Source organism: Capsicum annuum, chromosome 10 (genome assembly GCF_002878395.1).
Source record: "Capsicum annuum cultivar UCD-10X-F1 chromosome 10, UCD10Xv1.1, whole genome shotgun sequence".
Lineage (NCBI taxonomy): Eukaryota > Viridiplantae > Streptophyta > Magnoliopsida > Solanales > Solanaceae > Capsicum > Capsicum annuum.
Window position 1 is genome coordinate 181,760,356 of NC_061120.1, and position 13,654 is coordinate 181,774,009.

The 13,654-nt window shown below is 34.7% G+C and overlaps 1 protein-coding gene across 1 annotated transcript; it reads left to right on the forward strand.

The window, feature by feature from the left end:
* The first annotated feature begins 3,405 nt into the window (after positions 1 to 3,405).
* Positions 3,406 to 13,408, forward strand: LOC107843401 (IAA-amino acid hydrolase ILR1-like 3). The gene is made up of 5 exons (XM_016687673.2): positions 3,406 to 3,897; positions 11,863 to 11,988; positions 12,099 to 12,413; positions 12,612 to 12,740; positions 12,870 to 13,408. Exons 1-5 carry the CDS (start codon positions 3,538 to 3,540, stop codon positions 13,251 to 13,253), a joined length of 1,314 nt encoding a protein of 437 aa, XP_016543159.2. The 5' UTR covers positions 3,406 to 3,537; the 3' UTR covers positions 13,254 to 13,408.
* The last annotated feature ends 246 nt before the right edge of the window (positions 13,409 to 13,654 follow it).

A 13,654-nucleotide genomic window follows, 5' to 3' on the forward strand; every position in this document is an offset into this window, starting at 1 on the left:
AGCCTTCTATATTTCGGAAGGCCTGATGTCTGTCAGTTCATTTATCATTTAGTAGTTTTGGGTCTACTGGGGGCTTTGTCCTAAATTTCAGACAATAATTTGTTTCGGTCATGTATTAGAGATTTCGCAAACGGTTGTTCAGATGTCGATAAATGTTATGGGACATTATTTCCCCTTTGTTGATTTCATTTGATTTATGACCATGTTTTCCGTAATATTGTGTATCTTCCGCATATCTTATTACCATATGAATTATGTGCATGATTACCAGATAGATAGGGGTGTTTCGGACCTTCATGGTTCGGAATGCTCGTCACGGCCAGGGTCCCGGTTCGGGTCGTGACAACATGTGTGTTTACTTGTTCAACTTACTTGTGCACATCCAAAGTTGGAGGCCATAAATATGATTTGAGGGCAAGTTAAAGAGCATATTTATGTATTATGCCTTAACAAAAGGGGGGTGAAGGAGGGGGAGAGGAGGGGCTGCCCCAGATTTATTTACAAATATATTTAATATAGTCCATATTTATTGGACTTTCTTAGAGATTGAACTTTAAAAAAATGTGAAGTTTAGCTTGCTAGGAAATGAAAAAAAAACAAAATAAATGAAAGTAGAAATTTATTTTAAAAAGCACATTATGAGAAATGAGGAAAAGTAAAACTTGCACGTTTATATACTGCTGGGGATTTTAGTTGCCACTTGCCAGTGAGAAATGAGAAATGAGCAATGAGAAAAAGACCCTTTATGAATGACATCTCTCCGCCATGGCATTTTTTTGGATAATACCTATTTCACCTTTTTATAATTTATGAATTGAAAAAGTCCTCAAAATCATTCTAAACTATATCTGAAAAGTCACCTACACATTTAAATTAACACAATGATCTATTATACACTTATTCTTAATAAAAGTGTATTTAATTTCACCTTAAATATGACGTGAAAATAATATTAAACAAAAAAGAAAAAGAGGCGCGTCAAAAGTAAAATATACTCTTTAAAACCCTTCACCCCACCCCCTACGCCCATGCACACCCTCTCTCTTTCAACCCATCTTTAATCTTTGTTCTGTTCTTTCTCCATCTTGTTTCTTCTTCATTTTTTTTAATCACAACCACTCCTTGCTTGCTATGATTGATGGGAGTAATTTTTTCATGGTAGTTCTTGGAGAGAAAAAGAGAATATTTTGCTATGGTTGATGAGAGTAATTTTTTCATGGTAGTTCTTGGAGAGAAAAAAAGAAAATATTGAGAGGTGAAATTGTCGTTGATCGAAAACTTTTTCGGTGAGGTGAAATTGTCGTTGATCGAAAACTTTTTCGGTGAAACCTTTGAGATTTATCAAATTTTATTCCTTCCACCATCAAACTCATCAATCCGGGGGACCAATTTTTTAATTATTTTTGTATTTCAATTTTTTCTCTGTAAATATTTGTGCGTTTTTTGAAAATTCTATCTTTTTAATATATTTTTTGTAGATCTATCTTCTCTCTATAAAAAATCTCTTTCGATTTTGCTCAGAATCAATAATAGTATATTGAAATTGTTCAAAATATTTTTTTGTGTTGGGTGATAAAATTAGTGGTGAGGCATATTGATTTTTTGTGACAATGATTATGTGTGATATTTGATGATGGGTGGCGTAATTAGATAGTGATGGTAATGCAAATTTTGGTGTTGTATAATAAAAAAGATTGAATTAGATGAAATTATTGCTTGATTGTGTTGATTTTATGTCAACAATATAAAAAGAAGATGATTACATTATGATCATTCCATGGAAATTGAGCTTCACTAAAAAAAAAAAAAGAGGAAAACAAAGGAGGGAGAAGATAGAGGCAAACATAGTTTTAAAAAAATAAAAAATTATAAAAATTACATGTGTGGCTTGAAACTTATCTAATTGGTGCGTGTAAATCACATAGAGACATGCGACTGACTTTGAACATTGGAGGGGGCTATAAAATTCACTTTTATTAAGAATAAGTGTGCAATAGGTCATCGCACTAGTTTAGGTGTGTAAGTGACTTTTCGAATATAGTTTAAGGTGGTTTTGATGACTTTTTCCTTTATGAATTTAAAGGTCTTATTTCAGATTGACATAATATATAAATATGACCCTAAACTTGACACCAGATCATAACATTGACCTTAAACTTTGATAGTGCACAAGTAGACCCTTTAACTATACAAAATCTGAACAGAAAGACACTCCGATTTTGCAACTATACGCGTGTACCTCACTTGCTCTAACGTGGATTACTAATCCACTCATATGGTACCACATAATAAAAAAACACATTATAAGTATGACCTTTAACTTTGTTGGTGCACAAATAGGCCCTTTAACTATACAAAAGTTGAACAAAAAAACCCTTCAATTCCAACTCGGACGCGCGTCGTTTTGCATGTACAATACGCGTTTTGCCACATAGGATCGGGGTGTTTATTTGTTCAGGTTTTGAATCGTTAAAGGTCCTATTTGTGCACTGTCAAATTTTAAGGACAAGTTATAATTTGATATCAAGTTTAGAGTCATATTTATGTATTATGCTTTTTTCTATATATTAAAAATCATTTCAAGTAAAAATATACGTATAGTGTGATTTGTTTCATTATTTGAGTTTGTTGAAATTCTGCAAGTGTTTTCCATTCTATTTTGGATGAAAGCAACCTAAAGTCTTGACAACAAATCAACAATGAAAAAGTAATAAATTATAATTCCTATTTATGAGCTCGAAATAATTTTGATTTTCTATTTCTTCTGTATTTTGAAAACAGATCCTTAATCTTATTAATATCCTGTTCAAAATATTATTAATATATATCATAACCACCAAACGAAACTAAACCAATATAGAAAATGCTAACAAAATAAAGAACAACAATTAAGAAAGCAACCATCTATAATAAGAAAGATAAAAGATAGCAAAACTCAAAAGGAAAGGGAAAGAGGAACCTACCGACTTCTTAACAATTTGTATCAACTTTCTATCTAGTTTCTAATCCTTTTCAATTAGTTGCTAATTGTTAATTAAACCCAATTCTCAAATAAAATTCTCTAACATTTACTCAATACAACAACCACAACTTATATGGAGTATATTTCACAAAGTCACGTCCAATAACAACTATATTTCATAAAGTAGCGTGTAGGAAGGTACAATATACGCAGTAGGTAGACTGTACCACTTAACCAACTACTTCCTCTCTGTTTTATGTGTCGTCATTTGATCGGGCACGGAATTTAAGAAAAAAAAGAAAGATTTGATAAAGTTTATCAAATTCTCCTTTATCAGAAAATGTGTCAATATTTTTTTTTAATTAAGTGGGACTAATAAAAATAAAAAGGTAATTATATTTTTAAAAAGTTATCTAATAAAGAAAGATAATATTTATTTTAAAATAAATTTAAAAAAAAATAATAACACATAATTTGGGATGGTGGGAAATTTGGATTATTTACCGCTTACGAATTTTAGTTCTTAAGAAGTCAAGTCAGTTCACAACACCCACAGCCTAACTGAATTTATCCCAATGGGTTCCTTCTGTGTAAATTTCATTTCAGCCCTGTTATTTTCAACTTTCTTGCGCAATTCAATAGCTTTGCATACTAATTTAGTTACTGAAACTGAACATGTAATTCATCAAATGTTGGAATCGGCTAGGCAGCCAGAGTTCTTCGACTGGTTAAAGAGCATTCGGAGGATAATACATGAGCATCCGGAACTGGCATTTGAAGAATACGAAACGAGTAAACTGATTAGCAATGAGTTGGAGTCTTTGGGTATTAAGTATATGTGTGGAGTAGCTAAGACTGGTTTGGTTGGAACAATTGGATCTGGATCTCAACCTTGGTTTGGTTTAAGAGCTGATATGGATGCACTACCTATTCAGGTTTGGATTTCTTCTTCCATAAGGACCAAGGGTGTGTTCAATATAAATGTTAAAATAAGTGAATTCGTTACTGTTTTTTCTTAATGCGTAAATAAAAAAAAATAATCATACAATTTAGATGCCAACAACTTTTTAACCAGTTATTGTAAGGCTCCCTTCAAGTCGGAGAGAATGTAATTATTTCTTGGAAATATTATTGATATTAAAAATGGTGATAATATTAAGAAAATCAGATAATGTTGACTTATTGATTAAATTATTAATACAAAGTTAAAAGTTTAAGATATTTGTGATTGAAATAATCTTTCCTTTTCTTTTTCAAATTTGTTTTTTATTACATAAGGGTAGGAATGGGGGAATGAAATATGGGGAGGGGATTATGTGAGGAATTGAATCCTGTGAAATTTTTGATAGTCAACCAACTGAGCAACTAAAATACCCATGCAAATGACTTTCACTAAACGTGAGGGACGCCATTTTTCCGTTTCGTATAGAATGCTTTTTGCCAAGCACCAGAAAATGACTTCTTTTTTCCTTGAAAGCATCTGCGGGAAAAGTATTTTTCATCCTGCCAAATACACCCATCATATCTATACGCCTGTGGGGAATGTAGAGCACAAGTACAAGATTCATCTGAACCCAATAGATTCGACACGGAGTATACATATATATGCGAAAATCACTACTAGAACTTTAACAAATGTTTTACTATAAATCCATAATTTCATAAGTGTAATAAGTTTAGTTGTAAGAACCTAAAGCTTTGAACTCGTCGAATTTAAATCTTGGTTCCATCCCTGTTGAGACTTATTTTACGAGCAAAGTTAAAAATGCAAATTATTTAGCCTTAGCAAGTCTAAGAGCTCACGTCACTTCTGGTTCTTGTAGAGTACAACAAGAACTTTTTTTTGTTTTAACTGGAAGTAGTCATCTGTAAGTCTCAAGCAACTTTTTGTATGGAGTATAAGTAATATTTTTTATCAAGTTCTTGTTTTAAGGTGGAAAATTGTTTGGCATAAACTAAAAAGTAACTTCAGACATCCAAAGAATAAGAAGAGTAGAATGGTTAACTAACCTTGTTAAATTCAGAGATGGTTGGCTGAAGGCCACTTAGCCGATGGTCTATCAAAAACAACCTCTCTACCTCCACAAGGTAGGCCGTAGGGGTATAGATGTGTAACACCAGCCATCCCAGACCCACTGGGGGGGGGGGGGTACACTGTCTATGTTGTTGTTAGATGGTCACTACTGTCACTGCCACTATCCAGAAAACTGAGGCAGAATGGACTAATAGAGAAAATATACCATGATGAATAAATATATAAACTATTTTAGTGATTAGAGAGCTGATAGAACATATGTTGGATTTTTTATTACCTATATATCTGAACATGGAAGATGCTTCAATTCACAAAGCCTAAGTAAAGGGAAATCACTACACCTACTAGAAGGCTAGAGGCTTGAAGAGCAAATAGCTAGCACATTATAACTCCCACCAATTAAACCTAGTCTTGGTGCCAAACGACTAAACTTTTGTATCAGTTGCATTTGTTTTGTCTCTGATAATGTGTTTATTCTCTGCTTTGAATTTCCATTACTACCATTCAGAAGTGATCAAGTTACTTAATGCCAATTTCCATTACTACCATTCAAAAGTGATCAAGTTACTTAATGCTAATTTCTATCGGCGCATTTTACTTTTTGGAACACAATGCGTTTGCTCTTGTAGCATGCATATATCCAAAAAGAGTGGTGATTTGTTTTGCCGACAGTATGATTCTTCAGATTGTTTCATTAATTCAACTCATGTACCATCTTTATAATAGCTTCTAAGTAGTTTATTGTACTCAATTCCTTCTTTCTGGAGCCATTACTCCATATTGAGCTGCTGACTTGCTGACAAAGTAGCTACTATAACTTGCTAGTTAAATTAGTCTATGATATTTCATCTATCTTGTCCTCGATATTCATATTTGAAGAGAAGATATATATTCATGTGGAAAATTTTGGAGATTGATACCATCCTTGCTTTAGCTTATATAAAAAGTTTCTTCCAAGTAAAACGTCATACGTCTTGTCACGATCAATTTCTTTGGTCATGATGGCGCCTACTGTTACTCACCTCACCTGTAGGCAAGCCAAACCCGTAGTCCAGAACAACTAGTAACGGACAACCAAATAGAATAAGGAAAGAATGCTGAATAAGTATAACAAAAGTTCAAATCCATGAATAAATCCCAAAACCTAGTGTTATCAGTACAGGAGTTTCTAATATAATAAGAGTACAAAATTGAAATATCAAGGGAAATACACTGATACAACTTATCTCTGAATACAACATAGAGACTAGTCTAATACATGAGGAGGAAAGTAATACTCCGAACGTCGGAAGCTCACTCTGTATCTTCGAACCATGGCTGCTCCGCACGATGCATACATCAACAGTGATAACCCGTACTATGATCTGCAGACTGCAGAAGTGTAGTATGAATACCAAACAAATGGTACTCTGTAGGCAACTGCCAACTAATCTCCCACGATAAAGCAGATATATATAACATATAAATAGAATAGAAACTATACTCAAATGTCCATCAATCATATAACAAAGCCAATGAGATATCAAGGATAGCCTACTCTATTCATGTCCAAAAGGCTAATATAATAGGACTAAGTAAGTATCAAGGATGAACTATCCTAATCCAGTCATACTCATGAATCTCAATACTATACCATATATCCCCGGCCAATATACGAATAAAGAACGAAAGAAGGCTATACTATAATATACCAGGCCAAGGAATGAATATACAATCTGAACAAAAAGAAGGAAGGGATATACAGTAATACCATAGTCACATATAGCTAGATATACATATATGTAGATATAAGGTCATCTCGAAGCACAACCTAGATCATCATCATATCTTCATTTTAAAGTCTTATTATAACCCTATCAGGATTTAACGCTATTATACTCAGGGTTTCTAATTCCACATGGCTAGACATGAAATAATCATGCATGATAATGAAATAATAAGATAGAAAAGGCCGAAAACTTACCTCAAATCTCGATACCGAATCAATAACCAATCTGTCATAAATTACACATAAGAATGATCATAACAATGATAATAACAATATCAATAACATCACGAGTAATTGACTATTCCGGACAATCAAATACCTAACAAGCCTGTGCGTTCCCCTACCGCCCCAGGCTCGGAAGGCTCAATCGGCACACAATAACACAAGGCATGGTCATCACCCATATCTATGCAATTGTCCCATACCAGCTAATAGACATAGGTGCATACTGGTGATAGGCATTGCGCATGCAAGAATTAATGCAAGGTACACAATATCACAACCATCCTCCAGACTCGAATCGGGTATATATATCATCATCACAACATCCTCTGGTCTTGCCGGGTATCAATATCATCATCACAGTATCCTCCGGCCTTACTTGGTATCAATATCATCATAACAGTATTCTCCGGTCTTGCCGGGTATCAATATCATCATAACCATCAGTACATGTGTATAGATATATATAATAGGTGCACAGACCTAAGTCGTGGCTAAAAGAGTAGAAATCCGTAAGTCTATTGCCCGAAATGATCTTTGAAACTAAATCATTGTAAAAACGTAGAAAGAGTCGGAATATCTCACGACCGAAGTAAATAATAATGTCAAGTCGTAGACTGAAAGATGTCTCGGTCAAGTCTTTAAACAATATTTTTAACCTCTTTTGTACATATAAATATTCCATTTAGTAGACAATCATTATAGTAAGGAAATTCATTGTTATGTTGAAAAGTGGATTTTAACCCTTATTTAGGAAAAACAGTGTTAAGGTCGTATTTCAGCTAGGGTCACATTAGTACCGATATAATAATCATGAATGTACCGAATTTATGCATGCCATTACCAGTATTTAGTCAATGAAATCATAAGCAACATAAACATATACGTATCCATATTCTACAACCGTATCCTTTACAAGGATAAATACTTTTTGGATATCTAACCAATATCATAACACGACCCTCGACCCAATAATATGTCCAGAATAATCACAACATCGTACTCAGGCCTTAGGCCTAATAATAAAAGACAAGCCCCACAAGGGCTAAAGTAAAGTATGAGCCTCACGAGGGTTAAAGTAAAAGAGAAGCGAGAAAAAACATACCTTCATAACCCATCATTTGTCGTCAAGGACAATTTAACCATAGATATATGAATGCATATAACATGAATATTACAATGCATTATCGGGTTCAACATGGTTAGTAGCATAGCTTTTCATGTAGTCAATAAATATCCTTTCTAGAGCCCTTAGTATCATGACTCACAATATTAGCAACAAGAGGGCTTTCTAGCCTAATCACTAGTTTGGCTATTAGGCAAAAGTATAACATTAGTAATATCATAGTCCAAAGTTCGAAATAGTAGTCTAGTCCATGATTTAAATGATAACATAGTCATGGGCTTAATTAATAGCATAATCCATAGCTACACAGAACATTAACGATAATGTAGTCAACAACCATATACATCACCTCAAATATTATCACCATAACTCATTTACCACGGTTAGCCAACATTCTCCCAAAGCGATTCTCTAAGCATTTAACAAGCGTCTAAGGTCTTCAATGAAACTATAAAAATTCAAGCTTAAGGTGGGTCAAGATTTCACTTCTAATCCTTAATTTTCATAACTAGGAAAACTATGTCCCAAACTAGGCTAAGGTATTTAGTTCAAATTCTAGATGTCAAGTAAGTCATAACCAATCCTAAGATGTGTACTTCGCCTAGAAACATGAGCATTTAAGCCCTCACTATCCAAATTACGGTTTCAAGATCACTAGAATAGCCCAATTAAGGTTAAGCATACTAACCATGATTCCAACACATAAACCACATCCCAAACTTAACATACTATCCTATCCATGCTACAAATTAGCTTAACCTAGGAAAAAGGCAATAGGGTTCTAAAAGGGTCATAAACATTCCACCTTACCGGTCCAAAACCATCATCTAATTCCCAAAACATCAATAATAAATACTAAGTTATTTTATTCATAATCAAGCCTAACATGTATATTCACATGCCATATATAACACACATCATCTTCGAAGAAGAGTAGGTAGAAGCCTACCTCAAAACCGAACCGCAAAACTGTACATCATTCACCACATGCTCGTCTTCACTTCACAATCTCTAAAATGTCATCATGCTATCAAAAACATAATCTACTCATAAATACGAGTCTAACGATACCCATGTTGCACCATTGTGCCTCGGGTCCAAAAACGACACCAGAAAATTTAAGTGGTCCCACTTACGAAAAATGTATTTTCGAGGCCAACCCAAGACTCGCAAATCATCAAGGAATCATAACCCTTAAGAAATGGGTGCAAACAAAACTAATTTTAAGCTAAAATCAAGCCCTAAGTGAATTTGGATTTTTGGGTCAAGAACTATGAAATTCATCAATAAAGTGATGAAATCTTACCTTAATTCGGATGATAATCAAAATTATGGATGATAATCAAGCTCCTAAGTCACCCACACAACTCAATTTTGAGTTATCATACCCATTTAGGTTTTAGGCTCTCAAAGATGAAGAGAAAATGTCCAAATCCACGACCTTGGATCTATTTATAGACCTGCCCCCCCTTCCCCGGTGAAGAGATGCGGCATCCCCTGGCAGTAAAGTCAAAAATTTATTTTTGACCCTCGAAACTCATTCGGAACCTAAATAACATGATCTAATAGTGAAATTTGAGTGTAAACCACATTTTAAATACATTGTAATCATAAAAAAATTCATCTGAGATCGTTTCGGCAAAAATTGAGGCCCACACCTATAGTTTCATTTTTCATAAACTCCGCTCAATAACTCAAAATAAGTCTAAAATCAAATGTTTCGGACGCAATAACGAAGTTGGATTTTCCATCTAAGGTCGTGTCGATCAAATGTAGGTCCCACACTATATTTTTGGTTTTCTCACTTTCCAACCAATAGGTCGAAATGAGCTCAGATGCATTGGGACCCAAACCAAAGGTCGATCTAGTCTAAAATCAATATTCCGAATCTGCTAGTGCAGTCAAACTTTGCATCCGCAATCGTTTCACTGAAGTTTTCATCCGGTAGCCATTTGCAACCAGTGAAGACTTCAAAATAGGGAATTGGTTTTAAAAAATAAACGATCTACCCGATAACCGAACCATCGATCCCAACAAGTCATAAATAAATTGTGGAAGCTATGAAAAAACCTTAACGACGAAGATAAGCGGAAATATGAAAAATTACTTGAAGGGTCATCACACATCTTCTGTAAATTGATAGGAGGAAATGTAAGTAGATATAGTTATTGCATATTAAGTTTGCATGAAGTAAATAGTCATACGCTAGCTAGTAGAGATAGATATAGAGGGTAGATTGAGAACAAGTCAAAATCTATAAGTCTAAATTCTACAGATAGCTCTCGTAATTTGCCGAGTATTACTCAAAATCTATGAGTCTAGCCCATTGAGTGTTTTCCCTCCCCATAAAGGATTCAAGGAACGTCTTGAAACAAGGGGCACAGAGAGGACTCAAGGACAAGACACGACTCAGACCATTGTATTGTACTAAGTAAGAGGAAGGACGACTATGCTACCAAGGCCGGCCATTGGGGGAAGCCATTAAAGCAAAGGCTTTTTTGGGGCCCCATTTTTTTAATTTCTTATTTGATATTTCATATTTATATTGTGGTTTAATTAATTTGAATCTTCACACTTAACGATCATTAAGTAGTCGTTTGGCCATGAGTATTTTTTGACTTTATTTTTGAAAAATTATTTTACTTTAGTGAAAAAAATAAAAATCACAGTGTTTGGCCATGAAAATTTCAAATTGTATTTTGAAAAAGTGAAAACAAGAAAAACTTGTTTTCACTTTTTCAACTCCTACTTCTCTCACAAAATTTCAAAAACAACTTTTATTTATATTTATGTTAAACACAACTCCAACTTCAAATTCAATTCCAACTCAATTTCCAACTCCGGAAAATTATGTTTTCATGGCCAAAAGGGGCCTAAAAATGGAAGCACTTTCCAAAAAGATTTATTTTTTCATTCTAGGACTCGAACCCAAGATTTTTATGAGAAAAAGATGAAACAAATTCAGTGCGGAGCCAGGATATTCACTAAGGGGGTTCATAAGTGAACATCCGAACTAACCGAAGGGGGTTCAACATCTAATATATATATACATTAAAATTATTTTAACCATGCCTATATAGTATAATTTTTCGCCGAAGGGAGTTCGGATGAACCCCCTCGGCAAAGGGTAGCTCCGCCCCTGGAAACAATGTTTACCTGTAAAAGATTTATAGGTTAATATTTGTTTTTAAAAATATTGCATATTTAAAAGTAGAAAAATAATTATTTTATAACAAAGAATTTATGTTGTGCATTCTATGTTTCTTTTTATATTTTTTTCGGCTTCAAGCATTAAGACAATTATATTGAAATATATATATATAAAAAAAAAAAGGAGAATTAATACTCCCTCTGTTTCAAAAAGAATTAAACTTTGTGCCAAGTCGTCATTCTTTTTAAGACAGATGGAGTATTAAGTTGTCAACTTATTCAGAATAAGGCCTCCTTTGAGCATTTGGCTTTAGGCCTCAAAACTTATGGAGCCGCCCCTGTACGCTACTATACCCCTGCTTCCAGATTTGATCTGCTGCTCTATCCACATTTACCGATTTCTCCCTATGCATCTCTGTCTCCCCTCTCCCGCCCGCTCCATTCCAATTAACGTCTAATTGGAGAAGGAAAAAGAAAGACTAGAATAATTGTTCTCATTTTTATCATTTGCTTGCTCCTTTCTGTGCTTTGTTCAACTGTTTTTTGAAAAGCACTGCTTCATTGTGATGGAATATTTGAATAGAAGCAACATTATGAAGGAATTGGTAGATTGGGAGCACAAAAGCAAGATTAATGGTAAAATGCATGCCTGTGGCCATGATGTTCATGTCGCTATGCTGCTTGGAGCCGCGAGATTGCTTCAAAACAGAACGGATATGCTGAAGGTAATTAAGAAGAATTTTATTATTTTGATATGGCGCTGCCTAAATCCTTTCTTTGTTGCTCTTAATTCGGTTCAAAAATTGATTTCTGTATACTACATTTTAAAATGAAGGGCACTGTAAAGCTCGTCTTCCAACCAGCAGAAGAGGGTTATGGTGGTGCCTCATATATGCTAGAAGAAGGGGTACTGGACGAGTGTCAAGCAATATTTGGCTTACATGTCTCACCACAGTTGCCCATTGGTACAATCGGTTCTAGACCTGGTCCGATCTTGGCTGGTTCAGGAAGGTTCAAAGCAATGATACAGGGGAAAGGTGGACATGGAACAGCTCCCCATAAAACTAAAGACCCAATCTTAGCTGCTTCGATGACAATTCTTGCACTGCAACAACTTGTTTCTCGAGAAACTGATCCTCTAGAGCCTAGGGTATCTGTCCCTTTGTTTCCAAACAGTTAAAAAATGATGTCTCAGTTTTTGTTCAGCCTCTCTACCCTACTAAGGTAGGGGTAAGGTTGCGTACATCTTTCCCTCCCCAGACCCCACTTATAATCATTAAAATGGGTATGTTGTTGTTGTTGTAGTTTTTGTTCAGCTCTGAAGATCCTTTTTTCTGTTCATTTTAAGGTCGTCTCTGTTGGATTTGTAAATAGCGGTCAAGCCGGAAATGTTATTCCTACAAGCATAGAGTTTGGTGGAACATTTCGGTTCATGACATTAGAAGGTTATTCCTATCTCCAGCGTCGGATCAAAGAGGTATGTCTCAGATCTTTCTCAAGAAACCAAGTCAATTACTATATACCAGTTGTCAGTCAAGATCTTATTTGCTATATTTTGAAAATATTTTGGCACAATCATACTATTATAGTAAATACGTATTTATAGGTCATAGAGTCTCAAGCAGCTGTACATCTGTGTTCGGCTACTGTCAGTTTCATGGAAGAAATGAGGCCGTATCCACCAACTCTCAATGATCCCAAATTGTATGAGCATGCCAGAAAAGTTGGACAAGTCTTGCTTGGTGAGCATAATGTGGTGCATGTCCTTATTGAGATGGCTGCGGAAGACTTCAGCTTTTATTCCCAGAAGATGGCAGCCGCATTCTTTAGCATTGGAACACAAAATGAAACAATTACATCTAGTAGTATAGATTTACACTCCCCCTACTTCACTGTCGATGAAGAGGTTCTTCCCTTGGGAGCTGCTCTCCATGCTGCTGTTGCCTTTTCGTACTTTGATCCACATGCATTGATGCAACAAGAAGCATAGGCGTATTTTTCTTCAGCAATAATCTTGCTTGTAAATAAACTTCTTCGCGGAGTATTGAAGAAATGCTGTAATTGCATCTCCTTCATTCTATGATCGCAATGCAACTCGGTCCTGAAGATGTATTTGTTTGATGAGAGGTATTCTTTTATTTTGTCTAAAGTTTTCTGCCGGGCTTCATCCAATTTTCCTGCTAACCTATGATTTAAAGAATTGTGCATCTGCTTGCAAGTGATTGTACTAGAGAGAAAAAAAAGTTGGAATGGATTTTTTTACTTATTGTTCTACTAAAGTAATCAGACTAACATTTGGTTCAGAATTAACACTTAAAACCAATAAGTTAAATGCTCTTTGGAAAACTCGTGAAAGTTGAAGGAAAGGTGTCATTTAAGTCTTGAACGAAG